Source organism: Coregonus clupeaformis, chromosome 7, assembly GCF_020615455.1.
Source record: "Coregonus clupeaformis isolate EN_2021a chromosome 7, ASM2061545v1, whole genome shotgun sequence".
NCBI classification, from domain to species: Eukaryota; Metazoa; Chordata; class Actinopteri; order Salmoniformes; family Salmonidae; genus Coregonus; species Coregonus clupeaformis.
This window is the reverse complement of record NC_059198.1, coordinates 37,840,581-37,854,490: the sequence shown is the minus strand read 5'-3', so window position 1 is coordinate 37,854,490 and position 13,910 is coordinate 37,840,581. Positions and strand designations below refer to the sequence as shown.

General features: G+C 44.5%; 1 protein-coding gene across 1 annotated transcript in view; it reads right to left on the bottom strand.

Annotated features, from left to right (window-relative positions):
• The window catches only part of LOC121569333 (catenin delta-2-like), a 461,200-nt gene that overhangs the window by 288,632 nt on the left and 158,658 nt on the right, over window positions 1–13,910 (bottom strand). Inside the window, exon 3 of the mRNA XM_041880205.2 lies at window positions 9,652–9,767. Coding sequence (XP_041736139.2) covers window positions 9,652–9,767 — 116 coding nt within the window. The remainder of the gene's footprint in view (window positions 1–9,651; window positions 9,768–13,910) is intronic.

Sequence of the window (13,910 nt, the reverse complement as noted above, 5' to 3'; positions counted from 1 at the left end):
GTCTACTTCCTGTAGCCCATCAACAATTGGAGTCTACTTCCTGTAGCCTGTCAACAGTTTGATTCTACTTACTGTAGCCTGCCAACAGTTTCAGTCTACTTCCTGTAGCCTGCCAACAGTTTCAGTCTACTTCCTTTAGCCTGCCAATAGTTTCAGTCTACTTCCTGTAGCCTGCCAACATTGTATTGACACACAGAGCACATATCAGCTCTGGCCTGGGTGACTGTAATGCTAGCTGAAAGGGAAGGGGGAGAGAGAGAGAGAGAGAGAGAGAGAGAGAGAGAGAGAGAGAGAGAGAGAGAGAGAGAGAGACACTGCCTGGCAGGGTAACCTTCTGACAGCTTTTAGTGAATGTTGTCACTCCAGGTTCCACTTTAACACTTAGATACTTGGGTCTGAGCCCCGGCATGGGGTGTGTGTGTGTGCGCTACTGGTAACCGCCATAACCGTTCTGCAGCGTGCTGAACACTTGCTGAGAGAACAGATGTTACCCATGAGCACCCTGGGTGTGTCTCGCCACTACGGATTGCCAGGGTCCTCAGCCCAGAGAGGCGTCTGTGGAGGTGCCTGAACGGCTTTATGGAGCGGAACACTCCTGAGGAGAGGCAGGGTGGCACCTCCAGAAAACACACACACATACTCACAACACACACGTATGCAAAACACACACACAGTGGTCAACAGAGTATGTCCAACATGATTTCCACTAACATTACAAATAAAACGGATTTCCATCTTCACACATTTCAGTCATTTAGATCTATTTCTGGCCCTGGCCTGTCTGTGAGAGGGATGGTTTCTGAATGCGTCCCAAATGGCACCCTATTCACTAGTTTTAATCAGAGCCCTATGAGGCCGGTCAAAATGTGTGCACTTTGTTTGGAATAGGGTGCCATTTGGGACGGTTAGAGAAGTCTCTGTGAATACAGATGAATCTCTGATCAGCCACACACTAACATTACATCTGTTAATATCCAGACTAAGATATTGAGTTGGCTGGGTTATAAAGCCTCGCATGTATCTATTAAAAGACCCCTGTCACTCACACAATACTAGCTGCCAAGCGTCATATGAGCAGACAGGCCAGCAAGATATCACACACAGACACACACACATCACACACACACACACACATATCCTCCATACACACACACACATCACACACACAAACAGATGTCAGACAAAGCTTAGCAAGGCAAAGCCGTCACATATGGGGAGTAATCACATTATTACACAGGCAGCTAGGAGGACGACTGCCAGCAGGGTTGGTCCTCAGCCAGGCCTGATGTATGGATTAGAATGCAGGCTACGCACACACACACACTCTCAGTGCACACACAGACACACACACACACACACACACACACATTCATGCTTGTGCATACATACAATACACATGCAAACAAACAAACTAACAAACAAACCCACACACACACATACAGGCTATAGAGCTGGGGCAGTCCTGGAGAGAAGCCACATACAGGCTACAGAGCTAGGGCAGTCCTGGAGAGAAGCCACACACAGGCTATAGAGCTGGGGCAGTCCTGGAGAGAAGCCACACACAGGCTATAGAGCTGGGGCAGTCCTGGAGAGAAGCCACATACAGGCTATAGAGCTGGGGCAGTCCTGGAGAGAAGCCACATACAGGCTATAGAGCTGGGGCAGTCCTGGAGAGAAGCCACATACAGGCTATAGAGCTGGGGCAGTCCTGGAGAGAAGCCACATACAGGCTATAGAGCTGGGGCAGTCCTGGAGAGAAGCCACACACAGGCTATAGAGCTGGGGCAGTCCTGGAGAGAAGCCCCATACAGGCTATAGAGCTGGGGCAGTCCTGGAGAGAAGCCACACACAGGCTATAGAGCTGGGGCAGTCCTGGAGAGAAGCCACATACAGGCTCAGTGTTCAACATGAGAATAACACCAGAATGGAGCTCCTGCTGAGTTCATTGTGCTGAGTTCATAATGCTGAGTTCATAATGCTGAGTTCATAATGCTGAGTTCATAGTTCATAATGCTGAGTTCATAATGCTGAGTTCATAGTTCATAATGCTGAGTTCATAATGCTTAATTCATAGTTCATAATGCTGAGTTCATAGTTCATAATGCTGAGTTCATAATGCTGAGTTCATAGTTCATAATGCTGAGTTCATAATGCTGAATTCATAGTTCATAATGCTGAGTTCATAGTTCATCATACTGAGTTCATAGTTCATAATGCTGAGTTCATAGTTCATCATGCTGAGTTCATAGTTCATAATGCTGAGTTCATAGTTCATCATGCTGAGTTCATAGTTCATCAGGCTGAGTTCATAGTTCATCATGCTGAGTTCATAGTTCATCAGGCTGAGTTCATAGTTCATCATGCTGAGTTCATAGTTCATCATGCTGAGTTCATAGTTCATCATGTAGACCAAGAGGATATGCTTCACTCACTATTCTCTCCTGGCAGATGATTGGCTAGCAGTAGGCTAATCAGTTGACCTTACCAATGATTGGTTACGGTGAAAGTATGTCAGTTGTCCTAGCTGGTCCCGGACACTCCTAACTACTGTTTCTAAACCATGAATGTTTGATAAGGAAATATTTGAGACAGTGTTTTTCATCCATCCTTCTGTCTCTCCAGTCAGTGAGTTTATTAGAGTACCTCTCTGCTTTTGACATGGGAACACACGGTGTCTGAGTTTGATGCACACACACACACATAAGTATGCATGCACAAGCACACACACACACACACTCACACTCACACACTCACACTCACACTCACACTCACCTCACACTCACACTCACACTCTCACTCTCACTCTCACTCACACTCTCACTCACACTCTCACTCTCACACTCTCACACTCTCACACTCTCACACTCTCACACTCACACTCTCACACTCACACTCTCACACTCACACACTCACACTCTCACACACTCACACTCTCACACACACACACTCACACTCACACACTCACACTCACACACTCACACTCACACTCACACTCACACTCACACTCACACTCTCACTCTCACTCTCACTCTCACACTCACACTCACACTCTCACACTCTCACACTCTCACACTCTCACACTCTCACACTCTCACACTCACACACTCACACACTCACTCACACTCTCACACTCACACTCACACTCACACTCTCACACTCACACTTTCACACACTCACACTCACACTCTCACACACTCACACTCACTCTCACACACACACACACACACACACACTCTCCTGCTGACAGTCAGAAGAGTATAATCACTGCCACCCCCTCATAACTCCTCTCTCCTTCTCCCTCTATCCCTCTCACTCCATCTCTAAATAGTGTAACCGCCATCATTATCGGCATTGTCTATGAGGCAGAGAGAGACCCCAGAAGCTGCCACACACACACACACACACACGCACACACACTCACACACACACACACACTCACACACACAGTCTGAATTCAGTTCCGCTTTGCTCCACTGTCTCTCTCTCAGAGCTGTTAGCGTACAGAAGCTAATTCATTAACACGCTAGTCAGATGCTGACATCCTCTCCTCTCTGCCGCCCCCCTCCTCTCTCCATATCTACTTCCTTCATCCTCCTCCCTCCCTCTTTCCATTAAGTGCTCTTTCTCCGTTGTCTGAAAACAATTTGCCGACACTTTTTGCACCCCAAGGTCAGACTCATAATTGCCAAACATTATTTAACCGTTATTGGACAATCTAGGGCCATTCTAATTAACACTAGAATATTAAAGGATCTCTCCCATGACGACAGTTAGCTTGGCCACGCACGCACACGCACACACACACATCCCCCTCACACACACACACACACCCCCCCTCACACACACACACACACACATCCCCCTCACACACACACACACACACACACACATCCCCCTCACACACACACACACACACAATAGGACTAGGGACCAACAGTCGTTCTCCTCTCAGTTCATTTCAAGGTGTGCAGATATAGTCAGAGGGTGTCACAGATTAATGTGTCCCCCTGAGAGAATGCTTATAAAGAGAGTTCCACCCTGGGAGCTAGCTGGCCATTCTAAACAGGCACACACACACACACACACGCACGCGCACACCAGTGGCGGTTTTACACGGAGGCCGGGGGAGGCCCGTGCCTCCCTGGAAATGTCCCTGGCCACCCCTGTGGCCCCCCCGTGCTGACCAAATAAAAAATTATGAATTTATAACTATTTTACACGCGAGCGCCAAAAGCGGAACTAATGCAACGCTCTACACGGCAACGTTCTACACGGGTAAATTAGAGTGGCGCACCCAAAAACTGTATCCTGCCATCTGCCTGCCTGCCACGTGTGGTGCTGCTTCGGTGAATGAGAGCTCAGCAACTACTATTTGCGAGAGGAGCTACGATTTGCAGGAGTCGAAGGTAAGAAAAACGATTTAATATCATAAGTGACTTGTTGTTCTTGCACATAGCCTACATGTTCCTTTTGTTCCTCACACATAAATCAAATCAAGTTTTTAAATGTCTGGTCTCGATTTGTTTAGAAATGTAATCATATCTAAGCAAACTCATCGAAGCAGAAGCAAATATCCAAATGTTAGTAGGCTATCCTTGCTAGGTCTACACAATGTTGTGATGTTAACCACGTAACTTCATCCGTCTTGGCTGTTGCATCGCGATAACAAATACATTTTTAGTAAAGTAATCAACAGGTTATCTGCCAGTGTTAAGTAGGGAGGGATGGTTAGGTAACAAAATGTAATGCATGCCCCTACGTTTTTCTTCTTCTAATAGTTATCATGAAACGAGGAAGGGACATAAAGTCATTTTTTGCCCCAGCAAACAAAAAAGTGAGAGAAACAAATCGAGGTTTTGAGAAAGTTGAGGAAGAGGGAGAGCCAGCATGTGATGAAAGTGAGGGGTCTGACAAAGAGAGGGAAAGTCCAGAGGGTGAGGAGGATGAAGAAGAGGGTGAGGAGGATGAAGAAGAGGGTGAGGAGAATGAAGAAGAGGGCGAGGAGAATGAAGAAGAGGGTGAGAAGCATGAAGAAGAAAGCATACAGGGACAGAGAGATGAACAGCCAGAGGGACAGCAAGTGGATCCATGTGGATCAAGTACTGCACCATCAGGTTTGTGATGAGGAAGGTTCTTACTATTTGCAAAGCAATGCAATTACAATGTAATGGTAGGCCTGCTGGGTGTCCTTAAAATGCTGCTTTCTGCTGTTAATTCTTTTTGTGTCAATATGGCTCTGTTTTTTTTTTTAAGTAAATACTTTGCCTACATTTTGAAATACATGCAGATATACAGTAAATAAATGTTGTAGTTGTGCCCTATGTTTACTGTCCATCTTCTTCAGATATCAGCAAGTCTAAGTATGACGTACCAGTACAGCCGAACTTGAAGATATTCCCAACCACACTGATGGGGGACAGAAGACGAAGCTTCAGACCAAACTGGTACACTACTCATCCATGGCTTGAGTATTCTGTAATGACGGACTCTACATGTTGCTATGCATGTAGACATTTTAGCACACCAAATGCCCCAGACACCGTTTTTGTTTCAACACCTGGTTTTACAAACTGGAAAAAGGCAACTATGACAAATGCAGGGTTTTCACTACATGCAAAGTCTGAACGACACAAGTGTGCAATGATCGCATGGAGGGATTATCAAAGAGCTGTTAGAACTGACGCAACACTAACAGATCTCCTTGACAAAGAACACACTAAACAAGTACAAGAAAATCAGGCATACATTAAAACAGTTGGGGAAGTGCTGTTGCTTACAGCTACACAAAACATAGCACAAAGAGGACATGATGAATCTGAAGGGTCCACTAACAAAGGAAACTTTAGGGAAATTCTTAACACAGTTGCTAACCACGACCAACTTGTTAAGAGAAGATTAACTTCCATTCACAATGCAAAGTACACAAGCAAGATCATCCAGAATGAGGTTTTGGGTTGTTTGGCAGAAATGGTTCGGTCTGAAATCATAGAAGAAGTGAAGAAAAGTGAGGTTTTTAGCGTCATGGCAGATGAAACAAAGGATATTTCAAAAAAGAACAGATGTCCTTCACACTCAGGTACTATTACAATGGGGCCATTAAGGAGAGTTTTCTCCATTTTGAATCTGCAGAGAGGTTAGATGCAGCAGGGCTTACTGGAAAAATAGTACACTTACTGGAACGTTATGGCCTGGACTACAAAAATAACCTCGTAGGCCAAGCGTACGATGGCGCTGCCGTTATGAGCGGTAAGCATTCAGGGGGTTCAGGCAAGGATCAAAGAACAGGCTAAATTTGCCTTCTACGTCCATTGTAGTGCTCATTGTCTGAATTTAGTGTTAGTTGATGTAGTCAAAAGTGTCCCAGAAACGGAGGAGTTTTTTTCTTTGTTACAGAGTCTTTATATGTTTACTTCTTCCTCATATGTGCACCCAAAATGGCTGTCTCTCCAAAGAGAAATGTATGGCAGAACCAGAGAGCTGCAACGTTTAAGCGACACACGTTGGTCATGCCGATTTCTAGCCCTACGTAATATCATGGACACTCTACCTGCCCTTAAACGACTACTGCAAGAGATTGCTCAAGAACGTCATGGTGAAAGAACTGTTGAGGCCCGAGGTCTTCTTGCTCAAATTGACCTAGAATTTGTTGTGCATCTTGTTACTCTGCGTAAGTTGTTTGGGGAGACAAAGCTATTGTCTGACATGTTACAGTCACAAACTGTTGATCTGTCAAGTGCTGTTGACTTAGTAAATGCTTTAGTCCTGACATTGAAAGACCACAGGCAGGAGTCTTTCTTTGATGAGTTGTGGGATGAAGCATTGAATATTTGTGAGCAGTGTGATTCTGCAACAAGGTCAGTGGCGAAACGTCAGAAAATGCTGAGCTCTAGACTCAGTGGCTACTGCACGCTAAGCACTGTTGGTCAGAGGGAGGTAGAACGTGACAAAGATATGTTTCTCACATCATTTTTCTATCCTGTAATTGACAGCATGCTCAATGAGTTGAACAGACGTTTCTCCAATACAAACTGTGAGCTCATGAGAAGCATACAGTCTCTCAGTCCCCAGAGTGATACCTTTTTAAAGGAGAGCAATGTTTTTTTCATTTGGCCGTTTGTATAATGCAGACATTGATGATTTAGGGCATGAGCTCCATCAATTTAAGAGAGTTTTGGACAGAAAAATACAGAGTGGTGAAGTCAAAAAGCCATGCAGTACAGTTGAGCTGGTTTGTTTTATTGAGCCATACAGGGAAGTTTTCTTTGAGCTCTTTAGACTGTGCAAGATTGCTGTAACCCTTCCTGTAAGCTCAGCCTCTTGCGAACGCAGTTTCTCCACACTGAAACTGATAAAAACCTTCCTGCGGTCCACCACTAGTGATGAGAGACTCAGTGATCTTGGTGTCCTGAGCATAGAGTCCAGAAGGGCCAAGGCTCTGGATCTTGATGTATTTGTGGACCGTTTTGCCAGACAGCACAACCGCCGTATCCTGTTGCTGTAGTGTATCTATATGATATATACGCTAGTAGCGTATGAGTGCCGCTGTGAGGAAAAAGAGATATAATGAACAATAAAACAACAAGCTTGAGCTTCTTAAGACACGGTGGGTTTATCTGTTCTCAATACCACCGGTAAAATGAATGGAGTTAGTCTGGTGTCCACATGAAGTTACGTGTGTAGACAAAGAGTCTGGTGTCCATATGAAGTTACATGTGTAGACAGAGACAGTCTGGTGTCCATATGAAGTTACATGTGTAGACAGAGACAGTCTGGTGCCCATATGAAGTTAAATGTGTAAACAAAGACAGTCTGGTGTCCATATGAAGTTACATGTGTAGACAGAGACAGTCTGGTGCCCATATGAAGTTACATGTGTAGACAAAGAGTCTGGTGTCCATATGAAGTTACATGTGTAAACAGAGACGGTCTGGGGTCCATATGAAGTTAGATGTGTAGACAAAGACAGTCTGGTGTCCACATGAAGTTACATGTGTCTACTTAGATGAACCCACCGTGTCTTAAGAAGCTGAAGCTTGTTTTATTTTTCATTTTACATCATCTATCTTTTTTTCCTCACAGTACCAGTAGTTCCACACACTACTAGAGTGTATGTATGTTTGTATGTATGTATATATATCCCACCAATCCTCTCTCAAGAGGTTTTCAAAAAGGGGCAAACTCATGTCTCAAGACCTGCTTCTGTTGGTTCCCCTCTCCTGCCTGTAACTTTCCATCCACATCCCCAAAGTTTTGTGGCCCATTATGACATCACTCCATTAAGTGATTGCTGCATGTACTGCTCTAAGGAAACACTTCTCTCTCTCTCTCTCTCTCTCTCTCTCTCTCTCGATAGATAGATAGATAGAGTTTATGATTTTATTCTTTTGAATTATCTCTGCCAAACATCTATGTACTACAAATCTTCAAGCTCCACAGATGTTTTATGGCATCCACTAAACCTCTTTAGATATTTGTAAATTATACAGTGTGATACCTTTCAACGAAAGTTTATTTTATTTTTTACCAACTATGATTTTTCCTTTTGAAAACAAGCAAAGCAAGAAAAAAAAGAAACAAAATCACTCCAATCATTGCACACTTGTGTCGTTCAGACTTTGCAGGTCCAGCTTTGACATGATGATCTAACTAACACTAATATTGTAACTAATATTGTAACTGAAATATGTATGATCCTATGATGAGCGATTGCTTACTTCCCTTTCACTCTTAAAAATTACTGAAAAAAAATGTGTATAAAAGGTATATGTAGTATATGTTTGTTTAGTGAGCATTCATGCTGTCATTTTTTCCTAATGTGAACTATGGTGGAAATGTGCTGTCCTAAATGGACTTGCCCATATATGTTGTAAAGCCTTTTTTGTACACCTGCTCATCAACTGACAGTGAAGTACACAAAGACACAGACACACACACACACACACACACAGACACCTGTAATATTCTTGTTTTCATGTTGTTGCTGATATCCATCAGTGTTGTTCATATTGCTACATTGTGTTGACATGATTGTTGCTTTTAAACGAATGTTAACTTAATGTTTATTGTCTGCATCCTATTGGACTACTGGATGTTAATGTGTAACACGTTTCCCTGTTTATGTGCTTTAGCAATATTGTATGTCAATATGGTCATGCTAGTAAAGCCTCTTTGAATTGAATTTCTTTTCTGATTTGGTTTATTTTACCTAAATGGATACAGGGTAGTGTGTTTTGTTTATAAATCACTCAGAAAGTTTTCTTTCTTAAAACAAAATGTGGAATCAACTGTCCACAGTAGTGGGGCTTCCATAAATAGGAAATGGCACATTGTTGTACCCTTTGTTGTATCCTGGAGTTTTGTTCACATTGAATATGAACCCTGTATTTGTACCCTGTACTTTTTTTATTTTTATTTTTTATTTTTTTTCATTTTTATGGCACTATCTCTCTTGCATCTGCACTCTTGTACAAAATACGTGTTATAATAAATGTCATATGATTTTAAAGTAAAATAAAGTTTATAATCTTTGAATATCATGTGTTGCCAGTTTTTTTATGTGTGCCCCCCTGATTAAACACTGGCCCCTCCTTGGCCCCCCTAGTAAAATGTGTCTAGAACCGCCACTGGCGCACACACAGTCAGGTGTGTTACCTGATGCTGCTCATACTTCCACCGGTCTCAGAGCCCAGCTTGCATCTCTCCAGCTGGGTGGATACAATCTGTCTCTCTGCCTCCAGCTCACGGGTCAGCCTCTCAAACTGCAACTCCTTCAGGAGAAAGATAGGTACACACACATTAACACACAGATCCAGCATGCAGTACTACATAGACACATAGCTTGCAGGTACGTCTTAACAATGTAACTGCTTTTCTACTGTGAAAATCTTAAAGGGGAGAATTGTGTGCGAGTGTGTGTGTGTGTGTGTGTGTAACAAGATCTCACGGTTTTACCAATTTGACTTCAGATTCTGACGTTTATCCACGCTTCTCTAAACATCAAATCTCAAAGTTGCTCCAAACGTCAAATTTCAAAGTTGATGCAGACATCAAATTTTGAAGTGTGGTCGGTTTTGAAGGCATTTTCCAACGTCCAATTTCGAAGTCAATCTTGAGCGATCTGGCTGGTGTGTGTGTGGATTGCAGCAGCTGATGCATTATGTCTTTAAGTGACTTAATGGCCAACACACTATCACAGCTTATTGTGAAATAGACACAAATTACTTATTCGAAATTCATGACAGGCACACGAAAAAGTCAACTTTTTCATGTGTATTACAAGATTTTCATCACAACGCATTTTTGTGTATTACACGATTTTCTTTCTTCATAACGCATGTGTACATTACACAAATTCCAAATTGTTGAGGCTAACATTAGCTAGGCTAGCTAGGTGGCTAATGTTAGCTAGGCTAGCTAGGTGGCTAACGTTAGCTAGGCTAGGGGTTAAGGTTAGGGTTAGGGGTTAAGTATTACTGAATCAGACGTAACACAACTGACATGTGGTAACAGTACTAATGAAAGCAGGAACCAAGCTGATACAGGCCCTAACGGTACTGATGTAGACGACACTGGGGACACGGCCGACACAGCTCTGGGAGGCTACACCAAACGCTAACACGCAGCCGGGCCGGTGCGTAGCAAGGAACAGCCGGCGACCTGCCACTGACAACCGACTCAGACATCACCCGCCCCACTGCGCTTCTCTCTCACTCTCCACATTCAACGAGAGACAGACAACAACACAGTTGTGCAAGGCGATGGTAGGGGCATCCGCGGCCATGGAGGGAACATTTAAGTCCCCTGGACAACCCTCCGCTGGGCCGTGCTCTCTGGATCAGAGCTCTGTCCCTTTGGCTGTTGTGGCCTGCACACAGCCGGGCGTCTCAGCAGCCCTCTTCTCAGGTGAGTTCTGTGGCTCTGGCCTCGCAATCTGCTTCGAGACACGGCAGAGGCCGGATCATTCTGGCCATTGTGATAGGGAGTTCGATGGTGAGGCATATATCTGTACCTGGGGCAAAGACTTTGTGTTTTCCTGGGGCAAAAGTTTAGGATATCACCAGGTTGCTTCCCGAGGCTGTGAGTCAGTCACCGGGGACTGATACTGTCATGGTTCATGTGGGGTCGAATGACATTATGAAGGGCAGCTCAGCTGAAGATGGATTTTAAATAACTGATTGGGTCTCTACTTGACACCAACAAGCGCCCCATAATATCTGGCCCTCTGCCCTCCCTAAATTGTGGCATTGAACGGTTCAGCAGACTTTTAGCCCTCCATAACTGGCTACGAGACTATTGCAGCTCTGTGGGTGTAACATTTATTGACACTTTTGATACCTTCTGGAAACAAAGCTTGTATTATAAGGAGGACGGGATCCACCCAAATCATTTGGGTTCCTGGATCCTTTCACAGCATTATAAGGCTCTGTTGAGACAATTACTTATCAATGACCCAAGTCCAGCTCATTTAATCCCTACCATTGTGTCGCTGAGTTGTCATAATGATTCATCAAATGTACATTATCCTAGGGGCGTTGCAAGACACAATGTAAGTAACCTAATTAATGTCCCTCTAGCTGCCCTGAATGCCTCTGCTGATCCTACAGCTATTGTATGCAGTAATGATATGCCTATGAACCAGAGTTATACTGTTAGCACTGAGGTGGGTTCCTGGATCCTTTGTGTGCAGCTCACCTGCACTAACATATATAACCTGAGCATGTCTACCACTGCTAAGCTTCCCGATAAAGCAAGAAAAACAATCGTATACCAGAAGTGTTAAAAATAGCCCACGTTAACATCAAATCAAATCAAATCAAATTGTATTGGTCACATGCGCCGAATACAACAGGTGCAGACATTACAGTGAAATGCTTACTTACAGCCCTTAACCAACAGTGCATTTATTTTAAACAAAAAAAGTAAGAATAAAACAACAAAAAAGAGCAGAAGTAAAATAAAGTGACAGTAGGGAGGCTATATATACAGGGGGGTACCGTTGCAGAGTCAATGTGCGGGGGCACCGGCTAGTTGAGGTAGTTGAGGTAATATGTACATGTGGGTAGAGTTAAAGTGACTATGCATAAATACTTAACAGAGTAGCAGCAGCGTAAAAGGGATGGGGGTGGGGGGGCAGTGCAAATAGTCCGGGTAGCCATGATTAGCTGTTCAGGAGTCTTATGGCTTGGGGGTAGAAGCTGTTGAGAAGTCTTTTGGACCTAGACTTGGCACTCCGGTACCGCTTGCCGTGCGGTAGCAGAGAGAACAGTCTATGACTAGGGTGGCTGGAGTCTTTGACAATTTTGAGGGCCTTCCTCTGACACCGCCTGGTATAGAGGTCCTGGGTGGCAGGAAGCTTTGCCCCAGTGATGTACTGGGCCGTACGCACTACCCTCTGTAGTGCCTTGCGGTCAGAGGCCAAGCAGTTGCCATACCAGGCGGTGATGCAACCAGTCAGGATGCTCTCGATGGTGCAGCTGTAGAATTTTTTGAGGATCTGAGGACCCATGCCAAATCTTTTTAGTCTCCTGAGGGGGAATAGGCTTTGTTGTGCCCTCTTCACGACTGTCTTGGTGTGTTTGGACCATGATAGTTCGTTGGTGATGTGGACACCAAGGAACTTGAAGCTCTCAACCTGTTCCACTACAGCCCCGTCGATGAGAATGGGGCGTGCTCAGTCCTCTTTTTTTTCCTGTAGTCCACAATCATCTCCTTTGTCTTGGTCACGTTGAGGGAGAGGTTGTTGTCCTGGCACCACACGGCCAGATCTCTGACCTCCTCCCTATAGGCTGTCTCATCGTTGTCGGTGATCAGGCCTACCACTGTTGTGTCGTCGGCAAACTTAATGATGGTGTTGGAGTCGTGCCTGGCCATGCAGTCATGGGTGAACAGAGAGTACAGGAGGGGACTGAGCACGCACCCTGAGGGGCCCCCGTGTTGAGGATCAGTGTGGCAGATGTGTTGTTACCTACCCTTACCACCTGGGGGCGGCCCGTCAGGAAGTCCAGGATCCAGTTGCAGAGGGAGGTGTTTAGTCCCAGGATCCTTAGCTTAGTGATGAGCTTAGAGGGCACTATGGTGTTGAATGCTGAGCTGTAGTCAATGAATAGCATTCTCACGTAGGTGTTCCTCTTGTCCAGGTGGGAAAGGGCAGTGTGGAGTGCGATAGAGATTGCGTCATCTGTGGATCTGTTGGGGCGGTATGCAAATTGGAGTGGGTCTAGGGTTTCTGGGATTATGCTGTTGATGTGAGCTATAACCAGTCTTTCAAAGCACTTCATGGCTACAGACGTCAGTGCTACGGGTCGGTAGTCATTTAGGCAGGTTATCTTAGAGTTCTTGGGCACGGGGACTATGGTGGTCTGCTTGAAACATGTTGGTATTACAGACTCAGTCAGGGACATGTTGAAAATGTCAGTGAAGACACTTGCCAGTTGGTCAGCACATGCTCGGAGTACACGTCCTGGTAATTCGTCTGGCCCTGCGGCCTTGTGAATGTTGACCTGCTTAAAAGTCTTACTCACATCGGCTAACATACAGTTGAAGTCTGAAGTTTACATACACCTTAGCCAAATACATTTAAACTCAGTTTTTCACAATTCCTGACATTTAATCCTAGTAAAAATTATCTGTCTTAGGTCAGTTAGAATCACCACTTTATTTTAAGAATGTGAAATGTCAGAATAATAGTAGAGAGAATGATTTATTTCCGCTTTTATTTCTTTCATCACATTCCCAGTGGGTCAATTAATATTTGGTAGCATTGCCTTTAAATGGTTTAACTTGGGTCAAACGTTTCGGGTTGCCTTCCACAAGCTTCCCACAATAAGTTGGATGAATTTTGGCCCATTCCTCCTGACAGAGCTGGTGTAATTGAGTCAGGTTTGTTGGCCTCCTTGCTCGCACACACTTTT